Consider the following 24701-nt stretch of genomic DNA (forward strand, 5'->3'; position numbering starts at 1 on the left):
GTCAGGGCCGCCGATTTCGCTTGGACGTATTCCTGGAGGTTTCATCACATGACATAATCCTTCCTTAAAGATTAATCTTTAATTCCTGGAGACGCCAGGACAATCCTGGAGGGCTGGACCCTAGCGACGGTGTTGCGGTGCCATGGGGAAATTACTCACACACACACCCCCCGCACCCCGGGCTGCGATTGGCTCTGATGTGATGTAGCAGAGAGAGAGAGATGCTGCAAGAAGAGCATCATTTCTGCATCCCTCCACTTCCCCACCTCCCTTCAGCTTCATCCTGGCACTTGCTGGGTGGCTTTTGTCCTGGCATGTGATTGCATCCTCCTCCCCCCCTCCCCCCGGTTTTGCCTGGTTTCCTTCCCCCTGCCCTGCGGAGTGGAAATGGTACAGTCCTTTCTCCAGCAGACGGGTAGCTCGTGGATGTTGCTGGAACGGAAGAGCATCAGCACAGGCTGCAGAGGCTGGCTTGACTGCAGCGAGCAAACCTCTCACCAGGCGGGCACAAGAGAGGCAAGAGGCATTCTCTCTGCTGCTGCTGCTGCTGCTGCTGCTCCTAGTGCTCTGCACAAGTGTCGGTGCACAACTGTCGGTGTCCCAAGCAGGAGAGCATCACCCGTGAGGCACGATGACCCAAGGGAAGGTAGGTCGGGACCCAAACACCTGGCTAACCTTTCTGCCCCCCAACTTTGCAAAGGGGGAACGGGACTATTTAGGCCCAGGGATTAAAAATCGGAGTGTGGAGATGGACCCAAGAGCTGGGCATCCTTGCACGGCCCAGCTGCATCGTGCATGAATCGGGGGCCTATAACAGAAGGGATCTGGCAGGGAAGTGGAGTGGAGGGTTATATCACCGGGAGTTTTATCGGAGTGACTGTTCCGATTCAGTCTGTATGTGTGCACAGCCCTACGGTATCCTGCCCATGCCGAGTTCAGCTCCATCCTTGCGCTTGGTGAAGGTGATTTTTTTCTGTACCACCAGCAGGTTGGCTAAAAAGGAGCAGGTTTAACCCCCTCGTCCCGTGACATGTAATGAATTGAATGGGGGTGGGAGAGGGGGTTGTGCTTTCCCACCCACCCGCCCCTACCTCGAGAAGTCAGTTGCCATGGCAACACAGCATCCTCTGGTTCCTCCCCCCGCCCCACATATCTATATATATATCTAATCCTGGATGCTTCTGGGCTGCAGGATTCTCTCTGGCTGCGTTTTACTTTTGAGCCCACACGGACATGATGCGCTGTCCCTGTACACACCAGATCAGTGGCTGTCTAGATGTCGACGGTGTCCAGCTACCCCAGTCTCTGTTATGCAGCCGTGGGCTGGTTACATAACCCCCGGCCGATATGTATCCATAACCATAACCAGCTAGTGGTCTGTCCTGGGACAGCGAGATGTGTTTTCTTTCTGGGTAGCTACGGCAAGGATGCTCCTTGATTGGCAGGGGGAGAGTCAGAGACAATATTCTGCGTGCGGTCGGTACCACATCTCTGATGGGATGCAGTGGGAGTCTGAATACAGGAGGGGGTAGATGCTGGGGCGGGACCAGCTCCTTATGCAAGAAATCATTGCATGAAAAGACCATTTTGCAAGGATTCCGTTCCTCTTCTTCACCTTCCGTGGGGTTTTCCCCCCCATTTGAATGAGGTCGTCTCATCCTGGCTCATGTGGCGTCGATGCAATGTCTGCCCTTGCTTGACGACAGACAGATGTCATCGCTGATCGGCTGATCCTGGTTTTGCCTAGCTGGTGATTGGTTCGTGTCGTGTTGTGATGGATTTAGTGTGGCTTTCTCTAGCCAGTGATTGGCGTTGGTTGAGTTCACCGGGCCCGTCATTGGTGCGATCTGAGTTGAGGTTGCCAGCGACTGGTGCACGTTGAGCTGACACAACCGTGATTGTTTTTATCTAGTTGTTGGCTGGTGCATATGCAGCGAGCTTAGCCTGTGATTGGTGCATAGTGAGCTGGTGTAGTCTTTGAGTGGTGTTTGTGGATACATACAAAACTGTGGGGCTGGCATGTAGTGGGCTGGTACCATGTGTAGCTGCTTTGCCCTGTATCATGCTCATTATCTCTCTCTATACAGGTACATATCCTCTCTACTTAGGTACATCTTTGGCTTTTTTATAATTTTGGGATTGTTTATGGGCCCAAGCCTTCTTCCCTTAAAGTCAATGACAAACTATTGTTGATTTCAATGATACTACTAAGAACATAAGAATGGCCGTACTGGGTCAGACCAAAGGTCCATCCAGCCCCGTATCCTGTCTACCAACAGCGGCCAATGCCAGGTGCCCCAGAGGGAGTGAACCCAACAGGCAATGATCAAGTGATCTCTCTCCTGCCATCCATCTCCACCCTCTGACAAACAGAGGCTAGGGACACCCTTCCTTACCCATCCTGGCTAATAGCCATTAACGGACTTAACCACCATGGATTTATCCAGTTCTCTTTTAAACCCTGTTATAGCCCTAGCCTTCACAACCTCCTCAGGCAAGGAGTTCCACAGGTTGACTGGGCGCTGTGTGAAGAAGAACTTCCTTTTATTTGTTTTAAATCTGCTGCCTATTAATTTCATTTGGTGGCCCCTAGTTCTTGTATTATGGGAATAAGTAAATAACTTTTCCTTATTTACTTTCTCCACATCACTCATGATTTTATATACCTCTAACATATCCCCCCCTTAGTCTCCTCTTTTCCAAGTTGAAAAGTCCCAGCCTCTTTAATCTCTCCTTATATGGGACCTGTTCCAAACTTCTAATCATTTTAGTTGCCCTTCTCTGAACCTTTTCTAATGCCAGTATATCTTTTTTGAGATGAGGAGACCACATCTGTATGCAGTATTCAAGATGTGGGCGTACCATGGATTTATACAAGGGCAATAAGATACCCTCTGTCTTATTTTCTATCTCCTTTTTAATGATTCCTAACATCCTGCTTGGTTTTTTGACTGCCACTGCACACTGCATGGATGTCTTCAGAGAACTATCCACGATGACTCCAAGATCTTTTTCCTGATTCGTTGTAGCTAAACTAGCCCCCATCATATTGTATGTATAGTTGGGGTTATTTTTTCCAATGTGCATTACTTTACATTTATCCACATTAAATTTCATTTGCCATTGTGTTGCCCAATCACTTCGTTTTGTGAGATCTTTTTGAAGTTCTTCACAGTCAGCTTTGGCCTTAACTATCTTGAGCAGTTTAGTATCATCTGCAAACTTTGCCACCTCACTTTTTACCCCTTTCTCCGGATCATTTATGAATAAGTTGAAGAGGATATTATTTCAGCGACTAGGATGGCATTAGACTTCTTTTAATAATAATAGTAATAATTAATAACTACTTATATAGCACTTTTCATTCACAGATTTCAGAGTGCTTTGTAAAGTAGATGAGTAGCATTATCCCTGTTTACAGATGGGGAAATTGAAGCACAGAGAGGGGAAGTGAATTGCCCAGGGTCACCCAGCAGGTCAGAGCTAAAAACAGATCCGCAGTCTCCTGGGTTCCAGTCCAGTGCTCTATCTGCTAGGCTAGAATGCTTCCTATGTTGGGCTACATCTGTCAGGGGTGGTGTAGGAATATTTAATCCTGACCCAGCCCAGCGGGGCTGGATTGGAGGACCTCTTGAAATCCCTTCCAGCCTGAATTTCTATGATTTCTAAGACCTTGGCTTTGACCATACAGGTATGATGCAAAGATGCCTGGAATACGCAAGACTTTCTTTAGCAAAATGATGATACTTGTGTATTTCCTTGCACAAAAGCCTGGATAATTGGTCCCTGCATCACCTGTGAATGAGTTTTACTGGTCTGAGTGGCCTAACTGGGGAAAGGCTTTGGCTCAGGGCTTTTCCATTAGTCATAGACACAGGTATAAAAGAAATATTACTGAAACTTCCAGCTCTATTTTCACTCTGATTTATGCTCTAGCTCGGCCAGAAGTTATGGGCTTGATGCAGGAATGACTAGGTGCAATTCTCTGGCCTATGCAATGCAGGAGGCAGAACAGATGAACAATGGTTCTTTCTGGCTTAAAAACTATTATTTAAATGGTAGTTTCAAAGAAACTTGCTGATGAAAGTGGATTTGCTTCATGTCCAGCTGCCTGGGCCCCCATTTGGGAACAGAAACACGTTCTGCCGATAGTAAAACAGTCCCATGGACATAGAGATTCTTTGATGTGTTGCCGATGGGTCTTTGCTGGATGTTTCATGTAAGGAAGTTTCTCGAGAAAGTTCCTGGAGTGCTGGCTTAGAAACCGATGACAGTGAATAAAAAGCACCTAAGGGCTGATCTACAAATATATTTAGGTGCCTAACTCCCATTGAAAGTCAGTGGGAGTTAGGCACTTTTGAAAATCCCACAAGGCCTCTATCTGCATCTTTAGGTGTCTAAATGCCTTCGCCATTCTGGCCCTAGGTGACTTTCAATGGGATTTAGGTTCCTAAAGTACTGAGATGTTTCTGAAAATTGTACTTAGTGTAAAGGATGGAGGCCACAATTTTCAAAACTGACAAGTAGAGCTGGTTGGTTTTTTGTCGTCTAAACCTTTTCCTTGGGGGTGGGGGAGGAGGGAGGAGAATTTTTTTTTGACGAAATGAAATTGTTCATGGGTAAAATGTTTGGTTTTTAGTACAAAAAAATAAAAATGGGATGGTGAGAATGGTGGTTTCTTTTTTCTTTGTTGAAGAACTGAACATTTTTTGTAGGAAATGTCGAAAAAAAAATCAATTAAAAAAAAATGTCCCATGGACATTAATTCACATTTGTCATCCAGCGCTAGTGCCTAGTGATTTTGGGTGCCCACCATGAGACGCCCCAAGGCAGCGAGACTCCGACTGAGGCTCGCGAGCGGCAAGTGGCTCTTTGCAGCGCATGATATTAAAACACGTATGATTTAATTATGAACCCATCGAAGTTATTAACCAATCAGAATGCTTTTACTATGTTATTAACCAATTGTAGTTGATAAAATAATAACACATGGTCAGTCATTTAGCTGTGAGAAATATATATATACATAGTAAATGAAACAATGAATTCACATGACTGTGGCTCTTTGGGGTAATGTTGATTGCTAATTTGGCTCCTGAGGTCAGAGTATCACTGCTCTAAGGGTTCTAATGGACAGAGGACTCTCCCTCAGCCATTTCCACCGGCTGTGCCTCCTCTCACACTCAGTTGCCTATAATTTATTATCCTCTGTGTCCTCCCCAACTGATTTTCATCATCTGTGTTTTTTTCCTCTCCTCCTTTCCGCTCTTTCCGTTTATATCCCTAGTTTGCCTTTTCTTCCTTCCATTTGTCCTCTCCCACTCCCCTCTTCTCTCCATATCTGTCCCTAGCTGGACCTCTCTCTCCTCCATTTTGTTCTCTCCCTGGTTGCCCCTGCACTCATATCTGTCCCTCGTTGGCCCTCTCTTCTCCTCCATTTTGTCCTCTCCCTGGTTGCTCCTCCACTCAGATCTGTCCCTCATTGGCTCTTTCTCCTCCTCCATTGTGTCCTCTCCCACTCCATATCTGTCCCTTGTTGGCCCTCTCTTCTCCTCCATTGTGTCCTCTCCCAGTCCATATCTGTCCCTCGTTGGCTCTCTCTCCTCCTCCATTTTGACTTCCTTCCACCTTCTCTTGGGATGGGGCCTGGCATGAGGTTCTGTTCACCCTCCACTTTCCAACCCTGAATATCTCCGATTGTACTGGACTGAATTCACGCAAAGGCGAGACCCAAAGCCCATTGAAGTAGATGGGTGTATTTCCAATGATGTTGATGAGTTTAGGATGAGGTCCAAACCACAGATGAGTTGCCATCTGTGATGTGTCAGCTGATGGTTCCAGCTGTGAGGTTGTTCTTATTCCTCTTCGTTCTATTTTGGCTATTTTAATCCTGATTTCTCTTTGCCACACAGCTCTCTGTGAATAACAAGCCTCCTAACTCCGAGGGACAGGGAGAGAAAAAGGATCATGCGACCGCCCCATCGGCACCCCCGACGTATGAGGAAGCAACTTCAGGGGAAGGGATGAAAACGGAGGCGTTCTCCCCTCCACCGTCTGTGCCCCTCCACCCCAGCTGGGCTTACGTGGACCCCAGTGAGTACTCGCTTGCCCTGCATTGCTATGAAATTCCCTCGGCCCGTTTATTGTCCCCGTTTTACTGATGAAGGAAGCTGAGGTATAGAGACTTGGCCAAGATCACAGAGCAAGTCAGTGGCAGAGCCAGAAATAGACTCCGGGAGTACTGACTCCCCTCCTTCTCAGAGCAGGAGGTCGAATCTAAGAGTCCTCACTGCCAATCCTCTGCTCTAACCGCTAGGCCCTACTCCAGCGGCGGCCAACCTATTGGCTCTGGAGCCACGTGCGGCTCTTCAGAAGTTAATATGCGGCTCCTTGTATAGGCACCGACTCCGGGGCTGGAGCTACGGGCGCCAACTTTCCAATGTGCCGGGGGGTGCTCACTGCTCAACCCGTGGCTCTGCCCCCACTCCACCGCTTCCCGCCCCCTCCCCTGAGCCTGCCGTGCCCTTGTGACTCCCCCCACCCCTCCCAGAGCCTCCTGCACACCACAAAACAGCTGATCGGGAGGTGCGGGGAGGGAGGGGCAGGCGCTGATCGATGGGGCTGCCGGTGGGTGGGAGGCACTGGGAGCGGGGTGGGGGGAGCTGATGGGAGGCTGTGGCTCTTTGGCAATGTACATTGGTAAATTCTGGCTCCTTCTCAGGCTCAGGTTGGCCACTCCTGCCCTACTCCCTCTCAGAGAGGGGGATAAACTCAGGAGTCCTGGTACATTTCTTAGTAAGCAAATAGCTGGTCGTGTTATAGTGAATCTCAGGTCGTGTTTTTGGTGGATGCATCTGACTCCTGGCTTGGCTGGATTGAATTTCCAGAGGGGTGTGTGTGTGTCTGGGGATTATTTCTGTTACATCCTGTAACTGCATCCTTAGGGCTCCGGTGACGCTAAAGATGCCTCCATGGAGACCTCCCGCTGCAGGGAAGCACGGGGCTAGTAAGTCGCTGAGCTGTTTATCTGGAGCTCCCTGAAGACACTTGCACCTTGACTGCCTCTGAATCTTTCTCCCGCGTCCCCTTCGGCCTCGGTGTACCCGCCCGTAACAGAGAGGCGATAAATAACACGTAATTGCAAGTTACAAGGTTATATAGACACTGGGGATTGCTCTGACCTATCGACTCCAGACCCCATGCAGTTTATGAGCCTGGCAGAATTCCCACGCTGCAGCTGTGTGCCCAGTTGTATGTGCCATCATATGGATTCCCCCCACCCCCCTAGCATCTCCCTGGCAGCTCCCTTGATGGCCACCACGTTCCTCTTCCTCTGATCTCTTTGACCCCTGCCTGGCTGCAAGCTGGGGGATCCTATATCCGGGCTGTGTGTGTGTGACATTGCATTGTGTTGCATTGACAGGCACTGTGTAATGTACGAAGTACCCAGAGGCAAACATAAATGCATTGAGTGAGGCAAAAAGATGCGGCTTGGTTTATTTTAGCGTGGGAGGCCAAACAGTACCTGCCCTGCTCTTGAATAGGCAAGAGCACTGGGTTTCCCCTGATTAGCAGAGTGGCCAGATCCCGAGGCTCGCACGCAGGTTAAACTCTCATTGACTTTGAGTGTTTGCCTCGGCAAGCAGTGAGTTCATGGGCAAAGCAGGGGAAGAAGTGGCAGCATCTTGGAAGTAAGGAGTGAACAGCGCAGGCTCCAGCTTGTAATTTTCCCTGGGGATGCTCAACACCCCCTCAGCCCCAGGCCCCGTCCCCACTCCACCCCTTCCCCGAAGCCCCCACCCCCGCCCTGCCTCTTGCCACCCCTGCTCCATCTTGGCCCCACCCCCACTCCACCCCTTCCCCCAAAACTCCACCCTGCCTTTTCCCCACCTCTTCCTGCCCCCTTCCCTGAGCGCGCCCCATCCCTGCTCCTCCCCTTCCCTCCCAGCACCTCCTGCACATGGCGAAACAGCTGATCGCGGTGGGTGGGAGGCGCTCGGAGGGAGCGGGAGGAGTTGATCGGCAGGGCCGCTGGTGGATGGTAGGCGCTGGGGGGTGGGGTGGGGTGGGGGGAGCTGGTTGCCAGTGGGTGCTGGAGCACCCACGGGGTCGGCGCCTATGGTGAGCTGGCTTAAAGGGAAAGACGACCTAGTGCAGGGGTAGTCAATTATTTTTTGTCAAGGTCCAAATTTCTTGGTCTGGGTATAGTCAAGGTCCAGGCTCCAGAGAAAATAATAATAATAAAATAACAATATTGATAACAAGTAAATAAAAATATTCCCGGGTCTGTTCAAAAGCGTCTGGTGGTCCAGATTTGGCCCACAGTCCGCCTACCCCTAGCCTAGCGTTTAGGGTGTTAGCCAAGGATTTGGGTCAAGTCCCTGCTCTGCAACAGCCTTCCTGGGTGACCCCGAGCAAGTCACTGAGCCTGTCTGTGCCTCAGTTTCCCATCTGTAAATTGGAGGTAATAGATCACCCTCTGGAGCGGTGCTGGGAAGATAAATGCAGTATAGATGGCAAGGGGGGATTTGATAGCAGCCTTCAACTACCTGAAGGAGGGTTCTGAAGAGGATGGAGCTCGGCTGTTCTCAGTGGTGGCAGATGACAGAACAAGGAGTAATGGTCTCAGGTTGCAGTAGGGGCGATCTAGATTGGATATTAGGAAACACTATTTCACTAGGAGGGTGGTGAAGCACTGGAATGGGTTCCCTAGGGAGGTGGTTGAGCAGGGGGTTGGACTAGATGACCTCCTGAGGTCCCTTCCAACCCTGAGATTCTATGATTCTATGTGGTGGAATCTCCATCCTTAGAGGTTTTTAAGGCCCAGCTTGACAAAGCCCTGGCTGGGATGATTTAGTTGGGGATTGGTCCTGCTTTGAGCAGGGGGTTGGACTAGATGGCTTCCTGAGGTCCCTTCCAACCCTGAGATTCTATGATTCCATGAGGCGTTCAGCTCGTAGGGTAAGAGGAGCTGTATGAGAACCACTGGGAGGTGAGCTTGCATGGCTGGATGATAGGGCAGGTGACAGTGATGCAAAGAAGGAGGAGAGGAGACGGTCTTTGGGGAGATATGGAGCTGCAGTGCTTGGCACTCTCGTGTGATGGTTGTGGCCAACCCAGCAGAGACAGAACAGGGCTAACCAGGTGAGTCTATATAGCTTGAGCTGGCAGCTGTAACAGACTCATGTCCTCTCTGGCATGGAGGGGCGGGGGGCGCTAGGCATAAGCAGACTAAGCAATTGCTTAGGGCCCTGAGCAGCTCAAGGGGGACACCCCATCTGCTTTTTTCTGTCTTGTGTGTGGGGCCTCCCCCCTGAGAATATTCCTGCTTAGGGCCCCCAGTGGGCTAGCACTGCCTCTGGAAGGGGGCGGGGGGGCACACATTGACAAGGGCTTTAAACCTTTGGAACTCGAAAATAATAGCCCATTTGTAACGTGCCCAAAACAGGATAATTACAAGGATAACCGCACTTCAGGCTGCAGAGCGTACGACAACGGCTGTTCTGCAGGGCTGTCAGTGAACCGTATGGTATTGCACGAGAGGCTCCGTTCAAGGTGGTGTTTTTCACCTTCCCACGATGCTGTGGGCATTAAGCCCCTCGGTGAGAGCTGGGATGCAGGACTAGATGGGCCAGTGGTTAACTGGGTTTGGTGAATCCAATCCCTGACCTTGCCATGAGTGACACTGAAGGTACATTGCTTAGCATAGACTGGTGCTGGATTATGGAGGGCTGTGTTGAATTTCACTGCACCCTGGATCTGAGGCTGAGAACAGACACGTTACTGGACGTCCCACAGCGAGGACTGCAGGCTGAGGCACTTGGGACACAGGGACTCAGGATCCTGGGTTCTGTTTCTGGCTATGCCAAATGTTCCCCATGTGACCTTGAGCAAGATATTTAGGCACCTACATCCCTCTCTGTGCTTCAGAGTCCTCATTTGTAACCTCCAGCTGTTGACACCTGCCTGCATCACAAGGGGACCGTGGAGCTAAATTCAGAATTGCTTGTAAAGATCATGGAGAGCCTTGGGTGGGACTTGGTAATCTCTTGGTAAACACTTCCTTCTCAATGCCAGCCTTCCCTGGGAGGAGCTAGAGAGGAGCAGCATGGTCTTAAATCTCTTGGTAAACACTTCCTTCTCAGCACCAGCCTCTCTCTGTGTCACGAGCGACAATATTATTGTCATCTGTCCACACCCTGGTTATTATCAGCAGTGCCATCGGCTTCCAGTCGACTCACTTATTGTATTTACATCTCAATGGATTATGTGAGATCTATCAACCTCTGGCATTCATGGTAGCCCTCTATCATCATTGTCACTGTACATGCCTGCCTGCCTATGTATCTATCTAATTATGGTATTTCGCACTCTGTCTACCTGATCTGATGTACAGTATAGGATGGACGAATGGTTTGAGCACAGAGCTGGGAGCCAGAGACTACTGAAGTCTAAACTTGACTCGTATGCCTGTTCTGTGCCTCAGTTTCCCCATTTCAGTTATCCCGGATCCCCCTCACTAGATGGTATTGCCTAGTGGCTAGAACACTGGACTGAGACTCAGGATGCCTAGGGTCTATTCCTGGCTCTGCCATTGGCCGTCTGGGTGACCTCAGACAAGTCACTTTCCCTCCCTCAGTTTCCTCATCTGTAAAATGGGGATAATGATACCGACCTCCTTTGCAAAGTGCTTTGAGATCTAGTGATGATAAGGGCTAAGGATTATTATTCTGCAGCAGCATCACTGGTTGCCACGGCTACGGTTACATCACCTCCTGCCCCCTACTGTCAACTCAGTCATCCAGATACTCCTGTGTACCTGACGTTTGCTGCAGGGCTGGCTTACGTGTGCTAAACCTCAGCGATGATCCACGGGGCAGGTTTGGGCTTCCCTGTTTGTGGTTCATTATAGGCAAAGAAGACCTCTTAATGACAAACTCAGCGCAGGTGGTTTGGGAACAGATCTAGAAGGCAGTAAGGGACCTCGGTTCTCTCTGATCTAGGATCAGTGCTGAGACACTCCGTGTCTGTGGGCAAGTCAGTCAGCAGCCCTGTGTGTAACTCACATCAGGGGCAGGGCAGAGGACCTCCTTGAAAAAGCAGCCTGTGCACCTGGGATGAAGTTATCTCAGGGGAAATGTCGCAAGAAACGAGGCAGGCACCTGTTAATCTCAGCGCCAGGGGATTGCAGAGCTAGTTTAGCAGAGGGCTGTGGGTGACGGGATTGATGCATCCACGTGGGGATATTTAATATTCAGTGAAAGGTGATGCCTCTGGCCATGGCTGGAATGTAAGCGTGTAATCTGAGCCCTCCTGCTGGCTATTAAAGATCCCATGACACAGTTAGCAAGAATACAGGTTTTCACCCCGTGTCTAGGCCACACTTTTAGTTTGGATAATTGGATCCCACTTCTGTAAATTCTCCCCAGAAACAGGATCCTGCTCTGTCTCTTGTTTGCTGTTCAACAGCTGCTGTGCCCCGCCCCCTGAAACTTTTGAAAACTTTCTTTTGATTTCATTTTGATTTTCGATTATTGTTGATTTTCATGTTGATCGTTTCTTTTGATTTCATTAAGAAAACCACAGTTCAAAAGCATGAAGAATGTTTTGATTGGGTCGATACAAACCAGTTTGTTTGACCCTCCCCTCGCGTTTTTTCTTTTTACTTTTCGACTTGCTGAACATTTTCGCAAAAGGTTCGTTTTTCTATCTGACCTGACACAATTCCCTGCCCCCGCCCCGACTTTTCAAAAGTGCCGGTGAACCAAAAAATTCATTCTTTGCCCCGCTCTGCAGCCTACTCCCCAGACACGGGAACCAGCCTGACGGTCAGGTTATGGAGCAATCTTCAAGTGAGCCATTGATCTCCTCCTGGTACGGCAGAACTCGTCTGGGCTCAGCGGCCATTGTAGCCGGTGTTCCGAGGTTAACAGCTCTTCAGTTGAGTTTGTTTAACCAGAACTGGGACATACTTTTTCTTTTCTTTTTTTGAGTTATGGCTGCGTTAATCAACTGCCTTCTTTTTTTTTTTAACAGTAGGTTGTGACCTTCTATGTTGTCACATACGGCAGCTCCCAAACCGCTCGCTTAACAGACTTAAAACTTTCCATGCTCTCGGTGTTCAAAGGGGAAGAAGGGAAAGGTTTCCTTAAAGGTGCTCCCTTTATAACAGTTACAAACTGCTGAGAACACAGGGCTCAGTTCTCAGCTGATCAAAGGTCATTTTTTGCCTCTCTGGCAATGTAAATGAGACTCACAGTGGGTTTAAATCACCCCCTGAGAATTCGCTTTTGTGGAGGGCTTTGCCAACTTAGGGGGTGGGTTGGGAGCCTGGCCAGAGGACACTCTGCTGTGACGGTTATCTCTTTTTCAGAGCCCATAGGGAGCCACCATGAGAAGTTAGGGTAGCCCAAAGGCTGCTCTAATATATACTGAGACTGGGCCCTGCACAGTTCCAGAATACAGAGTGCCTGACGCCCTCTCGCCATGCCCAAGTTCAAGTAAAGATAATTGGGTGGGTAATGTTCGCCAAGGCCCCCATCCTCAGAGTCCCAGTGAACTGTCTCCCAGCAGCCAGTTTGTCCCACGTCCTGTTGAAACGACTCTCTCCTTCTGCTGAACGACAGACGCCAGGCAGGCCTGTCATGTCCCGCAGCTCCTGGTGCCAGCACGTTGGCACCTGATTTCTCTGCCTCGGGGGGCGTTACAATGGAGAGGGAAGTCAAGCTCCGGAAGGCGACCGGTGGCTTTGCATTAAGTCCTGCCCGCCCACACCCTAGCATCTGCAGTTGTTGCAGGGGGCATGCGATTGTTCCGATCCTGTCATGCCAGGGCAGGGCTTGTGGTTGCAGCTCCCAGGAGATCTGTGCCTTGAGTTCTCCTCGGCAGAGCGGCACTTATCACTGTTGGAGTGTGGACAGCAAAACGCTTGTGCCTCCCAGCTAGGAGCTCCTGGTGAAGGGCCTTTTCTTCTCTTTCCCTTTGGTCTTGAATTGTGTCTCAGGCCGGGCATGGCACTGAGGCAGGATCTGAGCTCAGGGCGGATCAGGATGCAGCGGATAATTCAGAGTCAAAGCCACAGGCAGACGTCCCTGATGTGGTTGGCTGGGTAGGAAGATCAGAGGCTGAGGAAGACAGGGTCTAAGCTGGGATGCCTAGTGGAAGTATCTCCCTGGGCTGGTGGTGCAGCGTGTGTGGCAAACCTTGAGGTGTCGGGGGTCATCCAGGCCTGCTATAAACTTGAATCCACCCCTGGTTTCAGACAATGCCCGTGGCCCCTGGGGAAGCGGCAGGCCAGCTGGGGTGACGGGCAAAGCTGGGGGGTGGCATCTGATGTGCCTTTCTCTTTCCAGGTGCCAGCCCAAACTACGGCAGTGGAGGGTACCCCGGGGACACGGAGCTACTCACGACCTTCAACTGGGATGACAAAAACGTGCGCAGAGTGTTCGTCAGAAAGGTACCACCTGGGACAGCCTCCCAAGCTTACATAGGGATCCTGGCTGAAGCTAATGGGCCCCAGGAGGCGTGTGTGTGTGTGTGTGGGGGAGAATGAAGTAAGACGCAGCTCCACGATCCCTGCTAGCGCAATGATGCACTAGCCCGGGGCAGGGCTTCGATGGCTCGGGCTGGTGAGACCCAGCGAGCGCCGCGCTGCAGGGCCCACGTCAATCGGGGCACGTTCAGACCTGCGTCTGAGCTGCCTGGCTCAGGCCCACTGTGGAGGATGAGCCCAAAATGGCGCAGAAAGAGTTAATTAACGGCGTCGTATCGGATTCTGGTGATACCGCAGGGCCGTCTCCATCACGCGTTTGGAACACACGTTCTTAAGGAGGATTAGGGCAGCAAAATGGTTCCTGGGCCAGATCCCCAGGTGGGGTAAATCAGCATAGCTCCGTTGACGTCAGTGGACCTGACCCCCGCGCTGGCTCTAGTGAAGTCAACAGGGCCAGATTCCCAGCTGGTGTAAATTGGTGTCGCTCCACTGAAAGCAATGGGCCAGATTGCCAGTCGGTGTAAATAACACAGCTTGATTGACGTCAGTGGAGCCACTTACATCACTGAGGATCTGACCGAGGGTTTCCATCACTGAGGATCTGACTGAGGGTTTCCATCAGTGGAGGATCTGACTGAGGGTTTCCATCAGTGGAGGATCTGACCGAGGGTTTCCATCAGTGGAGGATCTGACAGAGGGTTTCCATCAGTGGAGGATCCAGCCTCCTTCCATAGGGGAGCATGGGGGCGGAGTTTGCCTCAGCCAGGCATGAGTGTGATCCGCACTGACAACATGCTGTGGTTTCTCGTTCCAGGTCTATGCCATTCTTATGCTCCAGCTGTCTGTCACAGTCAGCATTGTGGCTCTCTTCACCTTCTGGTACGTGTCTGAGTTAGCAACAACGCTCAGCTCTGATGTCTGTCTTGTGCACACGGGTATCTTTTCCTCGGATATCAGTCACTCAGGTCCTTGAGTATCTTTCACTTGGTCATTATCAGTTACTCGGGTACCTGGATAACTTTCCCTTCAGTGCTGTCTGTCACTCAGGTACCTGGGTAGCTTTTCCTCGGATGTTATCCGTCACTCAGGTACCTGGAAATTTTTTCCGTGGGTATTAACTGGCATTGATACCTGTGTATCATTCCATTGAGCGTTATCTGTCACTCTGATACCTGGATATCTTTCCCATGGGCATTATCAAGTCAGTCCCAGATATGTGGGTATCTTTCCCTTGAGGAGTAGCTTATCTATACTCAAGTAAGCAGGTATCAGACTCCCTGTAGCTCCGATAACTTAGTGTTTTGGGTGCACATGGATCAAATTACATTTAGGATTAATAATAGATCACCATCACTTGAAGAAGTTCAGCGACTTGTCTAAGAAACTGGCAACCTTTTCCCTCCAGCAGGCTTGGCTGCATAATTGATAACAGTGGGGTGTCTATTGCTGGCTCCTTTCGAAAAAAATAGTTCATAGTTAATATGCATATTTGGGGAGAGCCCTGGATTCTGAGTCAGGTCTCCTGAGTTCTAATATTGACTTCAGAAAAGAGCGTGAAGCCGCCTAGGAATCAGTCTCCCTGGCTTCTAGTTCTAGCTTTGCCACTGACTGTGGGATCTTGGGTAAATCTCCTCCCCTCTTTATGCCTCAGTTTCCTCATCAATAAAATGGGGATCATGACACCAGCCTGTTTGTGATGCTTCTGTAACTAATTTGTATAGGAAAGTGCTTTGATGAAAGGTTATTATCATGAATATCACTGCAGATATCATAGAATCATAGAATATTAGGGTTGGAAGAGACCTCAGGAGGTCATCTACTCCAACCCCCTGCTCAAAGCAGGCCCATTGAGTGAGGCAGCGTACACACACATAGTAAAAGAAAAGTCCTTGCTCCAAATAGCTGACAATCTAAATGGAGAATGCACAAAGAAAGGATTATTAGACCCTGTGTATAGATTAAGTGACTCACACATGGGAAAGTGATGAGGGAGGTGGGAACTGAACCTGTTCTTTATGCAGCTTAAGCTAGTGCCTCCTCCACAAGACTAGCCTTCCTATTGAACAATTTTGTTTATTTCCAATCAGTTAAACCTCAGCAGGGAGGAAGAATGGCCCAGTGGTTGGGGCGCTGATGTGGGAGACCCAGGTTCAGCTCCTGCCTCTGCTATGAACTTCCTGTGGAACCTTGGGCAAATCACTTAGCCTTTTAAATGCCTCCATTTCCCACCTGCAAACTGGGGGTCCCAGAGAAGACATGGGCATTGCTAGGATACCATCGTCCATTGAAACATAGAAATGATACCCCTACAGCTACATCCGTCATAGATTCCAAGGCCAGAAGTGATCACTTAGTCTGGTTTCCTGTATAACACCGGCCATAGATATTCCCCAGAACAATTCTGAGAGCCTGTCCTGGGATATAGACATACACAATCGGCAGCATAGATGCTTCTAAACTAGTCATGTTGCTAGTGCTTATGCTCACACATGCATGGTACAGGTCCCGGTCTGCACTGAACCGCAGAGGGTAGGAGCTATGGAAGCTTGGTGCTATAGCAGCTCCTGCTTTTAGCTCTGGAGTTCCGGATTGAGTCTCTGGTGTGTCTGCCAAGATGGTGGCCACCACCCACCCGCCACTCTATACCCACTACGCACTTCCTTGGGATACGTTTAGACAACAGTCTGTGAAGTGATTGCTGTTCCGTGTCCTGTGAATGACCCTCCCTCTCCCTTTTCTTTCTCTCTCTCCTGCAGTGAGCCAGTCAAAGGTTACGTCCAGTCAAACCCAGCCTGGTACTGGGCTTCCTAGTAAGTATCTAATGCCTTTCCCCATTCTTAAATGGTGGAGCAGATTGTGTATAGCTGAATTTATTTGGAAGCACTTTTAGAGCACGCTGCCGCATCGGAACACCTGCCCCACGTGCAGGAGAGGAAATTCACCTTTGAGACGAGAAACAAACATGAGCCTGTGGAAAACAAGAAGTGCACAACGGAAACCTCAATGTAACCTTAGCTTGAGTGTTTGCTACTGTGCTGAGATGAATGCAAACAAAACACTTAACGCTATCAAATGTACTGCAGGGCACTTTAAACAAAATATTGTTAAGGTCCCACCAGGCAGCCAGTTTCGAAATATCACCTTGTGTTGTTGAATTCAGCAGAAGTCAGAGTTGAGAGGATTTTCCAAGCTGCAGGGTGAAATGTTCAAAAGCACCCAAGTGTCTTAGAAGCCTGCCTCCCATTGACTAGAGGTCCTAAGTCACTTAGGCACTATAGAAAAGTTTACTCATAATCTATCACTTTTTACATCGATGAGAAAGATCAGGTGGCAAAATTCCACTGTGCCTGCACAAACAGGAGGTCGGACAGATGATCACAATGGTTCCCTCTGGCCTTTGAATCTATGTAACCCCTCCAACTTAAATGCTCATAGCTTAAAAATTACTGTACCAATTTTCTTTATTATTATCAATAATAATAACATAACAATAACAACAATAATATTTTTATTGTGGTAGCCCCTAAGAGCCCACTCATTGTGCTAGGCTCTGTAAAAATGCAGAACAAAACAATGGACCCTGCCCCCAAAGAATTTACAATCAAATTATAAGGCAAGACACAACAGCTGATTACAGACAGACAAGGGAGCACAAGAAAACAATGAAACAATATTGGTCAGCATGCTGAGTAGAGGCCTCAGCAATCCAGCTGCTTAACTGTTGTCATATTTTCTTCAAACTTGGCCAGCTTGCTTAGATCTCAGTGAGATCTACAAAACCAGCCAAGTTTGATTTATCTGCTTTTATCCAGTATCGTGTTATCTCTGTGAAAAATTGGTACTTTGAATGGATGCATTATGTTCATGCACTCAAAAGCAGCTGCACTGATGTGATTCAGACTATATAAAAGAAAATTCACCTCTGAGCTGAGACCAAGCATGGAAAAAATCCAAGGGGAATTAGCTTGACAAAGTTATGAGCAATTGTAAAAGAGGGTTAGAATGGAAGCTGAACTCAACCTTGACCACTAAGGATATACCTACACTGCAGCCGGTGTGTGTGACTTGCAGCTTGTGCAGACATACCCACAACTAGCTTTAATCTAGCTAGTTTAGGTACCAATAATGTTATGTTCACATCATACACACAAAGAAATTAGATCAAAACATAAATACTCTTGTTGGAAGGTTGCAACATAACATTGCTTTATTTGTTAGAATTCAGAACGATAACACACAAGAACTCAAAACAGAGAGGGAGAAAACAGGCTGCTCCCTGAAGCAGAGAGGCACAACTCACCCCATCTTACTATAATCTGTCTGCAAACTGACTGCTGGTGCTTCCAGATGCTTCACTACAAAGCCTCCTAGCCTGCATGCAAGTCCAAGAGAAGTCCCATCCCCCCACTCTTAAATTTATAGCTTGTGATTCCAACCACAAGTAGCAGCAAGGGCGCGGTGATGTGGGCTTCAGTTTGGGCAGCACAAGGCCCCCCTGGGTACAGGGCCAGTGCAACCCATTAGGCGACCTAGGCAGTCGCCTAGGGCACTAGCATTTGGGGGGCGGCATTTTGGGTCCTTTGGCGGCAACCGCGGTGGCCGGATCTTTGGCCGCCCCGGTTGTTGTCGGCATTTAGGCGGAGGGAGCTGGGGAAGGGGGGCGCGGGGAGGGCCGCCTGCAGCAAGTAAGGGGGAGGGGACGGTACGCAGGGGAACTCCCTGCCCCAGCTCACCTCTGCTCCGCCTCCTCCCCTGAGCACGCCGCACTGCTCTGCTTCCAGGGCCGCCAAGAGGATTCCAGGGGCCCGGAGTCTTCAGCGGCGGGGGGCCCTTCCGTTCCGGGACCCGCCGCCGAAGTGCCCCAAAGACCCGCGGCGGGGCCCCCCCCGCCGCCGAATTACCGCCGAAGCGGGACCGCCGCCGAAGCGCAGCCCGGTCTTCGGCGGTAATTCGGCAGAGGGGGGCCCCCGCCGCGGGTCTTCGGGGCACTTCGGCGGCGGGTCCCGGAAGGGCCCCCCGCCGGCGAATTACCGCCGAAGACCAGGCTGCAGTTCGGCGGCGGGTCCTGCTCTGTCTTCGGTGGTAATTCGCCGGCGGTGGGTCCTTCCGCCCCGGAGCGGAAGGACCCCCTGCCGGCGAAGACCGGCAGCAGAAGAAGCTCCTGCGCCCGGCCCCACAAGAGTTTTCCGGGCCCCCCACAGCGCGTGAAGGACCCCGCTCCAGGGGCCCCAAAAACTCTGGTGGGGGCCCCTGTGGGGCTCGGGGCCTGGGGCAAATTGCCCCTCTTGCCCCCCCCCCCTCTGGGCGGCCCTGTCTGCTTCTCTCCCTCCCAGGCTTGCGGCGCCAAACAGCTGATCCCCCAGATATCTCTCCAGCTGCCTCTCCATCTCCTGGCCTCCTCGTTGGTCCATATTCTTCCCTCGCAGTGCAAGGAACGTGTCTGATGCCAGTCAGTGTTCTTTTGCAGCCCCTACTTTGGGGAAGGGATCCTGGATCATGGGATTTCTCTCTTTCCTTCCCATCTACCCACTCTATTTAGCTATTCTTTCTTTTCTTCCTTCCTTCCGTCCACCCACACATCATGTCTCTCTGCTATCCATTCTATTTATCCTGTTGCTTTATTTATTCCCTCTGGGCCTGATTCCCATGTACACTAAGACCCCGTTACACCACTCTGGCGGTGGAAAGGGACCTTACAGTGGCCTGACTGTAATGTCCACGCACTTAAAGGTCCCTTTATACTGCCAGAGAGGCAGAATGAGGCCTTAGGGTAATGAGAATCAGGCCCTCTCTCTCTTTCTCCCCGTCTGTGGGAAGCCTCCTTCCACTCTTCCATGATTATTCCAGTTCCCAGCACTTTCTGTGGCTTCTTCCTGCAGGAGCAGAGCACAGATCTATCAACAGCACGTTTACCAGGGACTGTGAGGTTTGCCTCCCTTTATTCATTAGACACATGAGCAGCCAGTTCTCTGATTACCATCAGTGCCTTTGGAACCAGCCTTCTCACCTACCGCCGGGCTGCCTCAGGCACTAGGGGGTTATCGGTTTATCGTTACAGGATAACTGTCGACCCTGTGGAAAAACACAGGGCCGTGTGATGCTCTGGGGAGGGATCGAGGATCCCTTCATTGCCGGGAGCGGGTCAACTCTCTGGAGCTGCTTATGTGTGGAGATGGTCACCTCTCTGGAGATGGTCACCTCTCAGGGGATGGTCAGTTCTGGACATGGTCAACTCTCTGGAGATGGTCGACTCTCTGGAGATGGTCGACTCTCTGGCAATTTGGCTGCTTGGTTTGTGGACCCGTTTAATAGGTTTTGGGCTGTGTGGGGGTATTCTCCCCTCGGATTCCTTTTCCTGTTGAGTTTATTATTATTACTTATTTATGTATGATTGTAAAGGAAGGATCATCTGGTGGTTGGAGCACTAACCTGGGTTCAAGAGACCTGGCGCTGAGTTCTCGCCCTGCTACAGACTTCCCGTGTGACCTTGAGTACGTCACACAAGCCTAGATCCTCAAAGGTATTTAAGTGCCTAACTCTAGGTGCCCAAATATACCTTTGAGGATCTGGGCCTTTCTCCCTCTGAGTCCCAGTTCCCCTTGTGTAAAATGGGGGTTTCTACCACTGTCCCGCCTCACAGGAGTGTTGCACTTGGACACTAGGACAATAGGTGCCATACAAACACCGGAGGGAACAGCTACACTGCAAAAAAACCCAAACCCCTCCAGTGCTGAGTCTCGGAGCCCGAGGCCACTGACTAAGGCTCGCTCTCTGGGATGAAAATAGCAATATAGACATTCGGGCTCAGGCTGGAGCCTGGCCTCTGAGACCCGCCCCCCCTCTTGCCGGGTTTCAGAGCCCAGGCTCCATCCCAAGCAGGAATGGTCACCCTGCTATTTTTAGCCCCGTCGCATGGGTCGAGTCGGCTGACCTGGGCTCTGAGACGTGCTGCCGTGGCGCTCTTTCTGCAGTGTAGACGCACCCTAAGAATTTGTCTTAAACCTCCTCCTGTCTCCAATCTGGATCTGGATGGTAAAGCCATCTCCCAGGGTGTTCAAAGGGAGTTCGGCCGTGTAGCACCCTGGTGCGTCAGCAGCGAAACGCAGCAGAAACAATCAAGCCCGAGAGTTCTCCCTCTCCCACATCAACTGCATTCAGCGCCAGGTTCTTCCTCCGTCACCCATCCTTTGTCTCGTTCTTCTTTCTCACAGTGCTGTGTTCTTTGTGACATACTTGATCCTGGCTTGCTGCTCCGGACCCAGGTACGATACTTCCTTCTGCTTTAAGCAACCCACTGAACTGATGTACTAGTGCTTTCCTAGCACCGCGCAAATCCCGTATGTTCTTGACTCGTGGCCTGCAGCACACGGTATCCATACCGAAGTTGGATCTCCGAGCAGACGCAGCCCAGATGCTGCATTGTCTGTAGCAAAGGGGTTGCAGTCATGTCTCGGTGCTGTGCTATAGCAGAGGTAATGCAGTTACGTCTCCTTGCCCGAGATTCATGAGGCCACGTGCTCCTAGGCAGCAGACATGATGCAGTTGTGTGTTGGTGCACGGGGCAGTTGCGTGTTGGTGCACGGAGCGGTTGTGTGCTGACGCACGGAGCAGTTGCAAGTTGCTGCATCAGAGTTGCAACTTGGTAGGAAAAGTCTAAGTTGTATTGTAACTGTAATAGCAGAGGTGCTGCTGTTGTATCTCGGTGATGCCCAGCCGTAGATGCTGTTTATTATTATACGGTGAAAATGCTGCCATCTTGTCCCAGAGCTGGAGATTCCTGGTTGCTTCACTGTAATATAGCAGATCCATTTGTGTCGCAACCTAGAAGTCCCCTGGGCACAGCGCTATAGTTACCCGGCAGAATTAACGTTGCATTGCCTCACCGGCATGCGGTGCACAGATAATTAATTATGTAATTCACATTTTGCAACACATTATGCAATGACTTTAAACCACTCTGCTCTTTGGATAGTGTTGCTGACTGACTCTTTTCACGTCACTTGCAGGAGGTATTTTCCATGGAACCTGATCCTCTTGAGTATCTTTGTAAGTAACATACCTGCACGGTGACCGATCTGCCCTTTGGAGTGTCATCAATTTCATAGGGATTAAGGAGTCCAGAAGGGACCATTATGATCATCTCGTTAACACAGGCCGTACAGATTGGTCCAGTAATTGCTACCTTAAACCCAGGCCGTACCGATTGGTCCAGTAATTGCTACCATAAACCCAATCCCTGCTGGTGGAACTAGAGCTAGATAAATTGAGATGAAGTGGGACTCTGTAAACAAAAAGAAATTTAGGAGGAGGCAGGGGCAGAGAGGTATCCGGGTCCCTTGCAGCAATGTGGAACTAGGGAAGCATCATTCTTAGCCCTACCCTATTAAACCCCTCTTGTGGGCTTTACCCTTTGAAGGTTAGCATCCATCATCCAGAAACAGTCTCCATTGGGGCACCTGTTAAAGGGTTTCACTGCCCTGTCGATTACGCTGGGTGCCACAACTGGAGGAACTGAAAGTCGTCTACAGTAAATGGGTGCCTGTCTCTGGACGGAGCCAAGCATCTGTCCGTAGTAAGCGAACGCAGCTCGCAGCGCTGCAGTAACTGAGGGGCGGATGCGGAGCAAAAATTGGGCCGGATTCAGGAACGCCAGTTTCATCTTGGTTCCCAGCCTGTGAGCAGACTGCAGGATTGCAGCACTGCCCCATCGCAGCCGCCAACTCCTGTCTATGGGTCGGAATAGCTTCTGCTGCCCCTCTGTGACTCCTAAGTGGTCCACGTAGTTAGGGTTGCCAGCATGGTAATATTTAAAAACTGGACACTCCAGCAGGAGTGCCAGAACCTCCCTTTCCCCACCTCTTCCATTGAGACCCCGTCCCTGCCCACCCCCGTCCACTCCTCTTCCCCTCTCCCCCAGTCACTCGCTGCTTTTCCCTTCCCACCCACCCCTTCCTGGGTCAGGAGGGTAGCCTACAGAGTCGGGGTTGGGAGCTGCAGCCACCCAACGAAGGCAGGAGGCGACCCTGGCTGAATAGGGGCTGGAGCCGGTGATGACCGGCGCCTCTCCATCTCTCCCGCTCGCAGTAACTGGACTTTGGGTGTCCGGTCAATAGATCTGACCGGACAGTGTCAGGTCCCCTTTTCAACCTGACTTTCCAGTTGAAAACCAGGCACCCGGCCACCAGACATGTAGCCTCACCACTGGGATAGACCTGGAGGAAGCCTACACTCTTAGTGGCCAAGGGAATTGGAAAGCCGTCTGCCTTCACCCCCCTGCCTCCATGAAGGACAGTTATGGGACAGCTCTGAGTAATTATTCGTGGAGTAACTCAAGCGCATACCCCAGTACTAATGCTTTCTCTCCCCTACCCCTAGACTCTCTCCATGTCCTATCTCACTGGAATGCTCTCCAGGTAGGTCAATCAGTTGGACATCAGATTTTTTTTCCTTAGTCCGGCTCCACGTCCCAGCTCTTCCCTGCAGCTCCCTTCCTTGGCTTCCCACGTTAGAATGATCTGAGCGACGCCGGCCCTTTGCTCCTTTCTGAGCTGCTAAAATAGCCAAGCAAAACCTGACCCTTCCTTTGACACCAGCTGCGACCTCCGGTGGAGGCCGGTGTTGTTATATCCTTGGGGCAGCCGGTGTAGGAAGCAATCACTTGAGGCCAGAGAGCAGGCAGCTAACCAAAACCTCCATTTTATTTACAGATATACAGAGAGCTCATTCAGCTGGTTGAAACCGGCTGAGCTAACCCATAATAATCTAACTCAGTTGCCATAGCAACAAAAACCATGACAACCAAATACACAACAGGTGTGAACTCCGGGTGTTTTGCCAACAGCTGGCTGTGGGAAAGCTCAGATCAATTCCAGCCCCAGAGAGAGCCCGCCCGCCACCACGCGTCGTTGCAGGGGAATGGGCTTTTGGGGAGTCCACTGCCACTCCTGTCGCGGCATCTCTGAGCTGGAGGTGCTGTAGGGAGCAGGGCAGGAAAGCTGCCTGTGGGGTGGCTCCAGGCTCTGCCATTCCCATCCTCTCCCAGCCACTGTGTAGGGAGCAGAAGCAGTGTCTAGGGGGCAGTCCCACCTCTCTTAGTGCAAAGCACTGGAGGAATATTAACAGATCCAGGCTCCTGCTGGCCAAAGACAGGAGGGAAGCAAATTGCAGGCTTAAACCTGGCCTTGCCAGCAGTTTTCTTCCATCTATAGCAGAAGGAGAATCCACACATCAGTCATTTCTTAGGCTTTTCCATACCTATCTAGCCAGGAACCCCCACTGTCTAGCCATATGTTAAGTGAAGGGTAATCTCAACCCCTGATGCTTGTTCGCCTGACCCTAGCATCCGTGCTTTATCTGCCTACCTCTGCTAAGCCCCTGGAGCTCCTAATTGTCTCTCTCCTTCCATCCATTTGTGGGATCTAATTAGAAATGTCCTTTTGCAGCTATTACAACACCACATCGGTTCTCTTGTGCCTGGGGATCACAGCCTTGGTGTGTCTTTCCGTCACCATCTTCAGCTTCCAGACCAAGGTTGGTGTTGATTTAGTTGGTGTTGGTAGATTTAGTTGGGGATTGGTCCTGCTTTGAGCAGGCGGTTGGACTAGATACCTCCCGAGGTCTCTTCCAACCCTGATCTTCTATGATTCTATGATTCTAAGGTGAGACTATCCCAGCATGTTGGGCAGGGGGACAGGGGATGCATCTCAGGACGGGGAGGGAGATCTCGATAGGAAAAAAGGAGCTGACACTCATGCAGAAAATGGTTTGGCCAGGAAGTATGGATCTGGGAGTGCAGCTAAAGGATGGGGGAAGGGGGGGCGGGTGGTGTACAGGAGGGAATGTCTGACAGGGATGGGGGTTGCAGTATGAGTGCGATATGGGTCCTGGCGAGTCTTGGATTTTGGGTGCAGAGGGATGACAATGCTGAGGTGGAGAAGGATTGGATATAGGTGGTGAATAAGCTATATAATAATGATAGGATTTGGAGTTATAAGGTCCAGAGTGTGATGGGTGCTAGGCTACAGGACTTGGGGTGTAGGTGGGGTATGTTGAGTCCTGGGCAATAAGGTTAAGGGTACAGGATTTGGGGTAGGATGAGTGCTGGGGTAGAGGGTTTGGGGTATAGGTGTGGTATGAAGGGTGCTGGGTATAGGTGGGGTCTGATGGGTGCTGGGTATGGGATTTGGGATATAGGTGGGCTTGTGACTGA

The 24701-nt window shown here is 50.6% G+C and overlaps 1 protein-coding gene across 4 annotated transcripts in view; it reads left to right on the top strand.

Moving 5' to 3' along the window:
• Positions 1-441: 441 nt before the first annotated feature.
• FAIM2 (Fas apoptotic inhibitory molecule 2) overlaps positions 442-24701 on the top strand; it is a 42229-nt gene continuing 17969 nt past the window's right edge. For 2 of the 4 annotated variants that reach the window (XM_044994341.1, XM_044994344.1), the window contains exons 1-9: positions 443-646; positions 5913-6093; positions 13353-13456; positions 14307-14371; positions 16249-16302; positions 20704-20754; positions 21499-21538; positions 22868-22905; positions 23935-24022. In XM_044994341.1, the coding sequence (XP_044850276.1) occupies positions 632-646; positions 5913-6093; positions 13353-13456; positions 14307-14371; positions 16249-16302; positions 20704-20754; positions 21499-21538; positions 22868-22905; positions 23935-24022 (636 nt within the window). In that variant the 5' untranslated portion in view covers positions 443-631. Of the gene's footprint in view, positions 647-5912; positions 6094-10752; positions 10881-13352; positions 13457-14306; positions 14372-16248; positions 16303-20703; positions 20755-21498; positions 21539-22867; positions 22906-23934; positions 24023-24701 lie in introns of those variants that run through there. The other 2 variants (XM_044994340.1, XM_044994342.1) reach the window with 2 other exon arrangements.

The sequence above is a fragment of the Mauremys mutica genome, chromosome 20 (assembly GCF_020497125.1).
Source record: "Mauremys mutica isolate MM-2020 ecotype Southern chromosome 20, ASM2049712v1, whole genome shotgun sequence".
Lineage (NCBI taxonomy): Eukaryota > Metazoa > Chordata > Testudines > Geoemydidae > Mauremys > Mauremys mutica.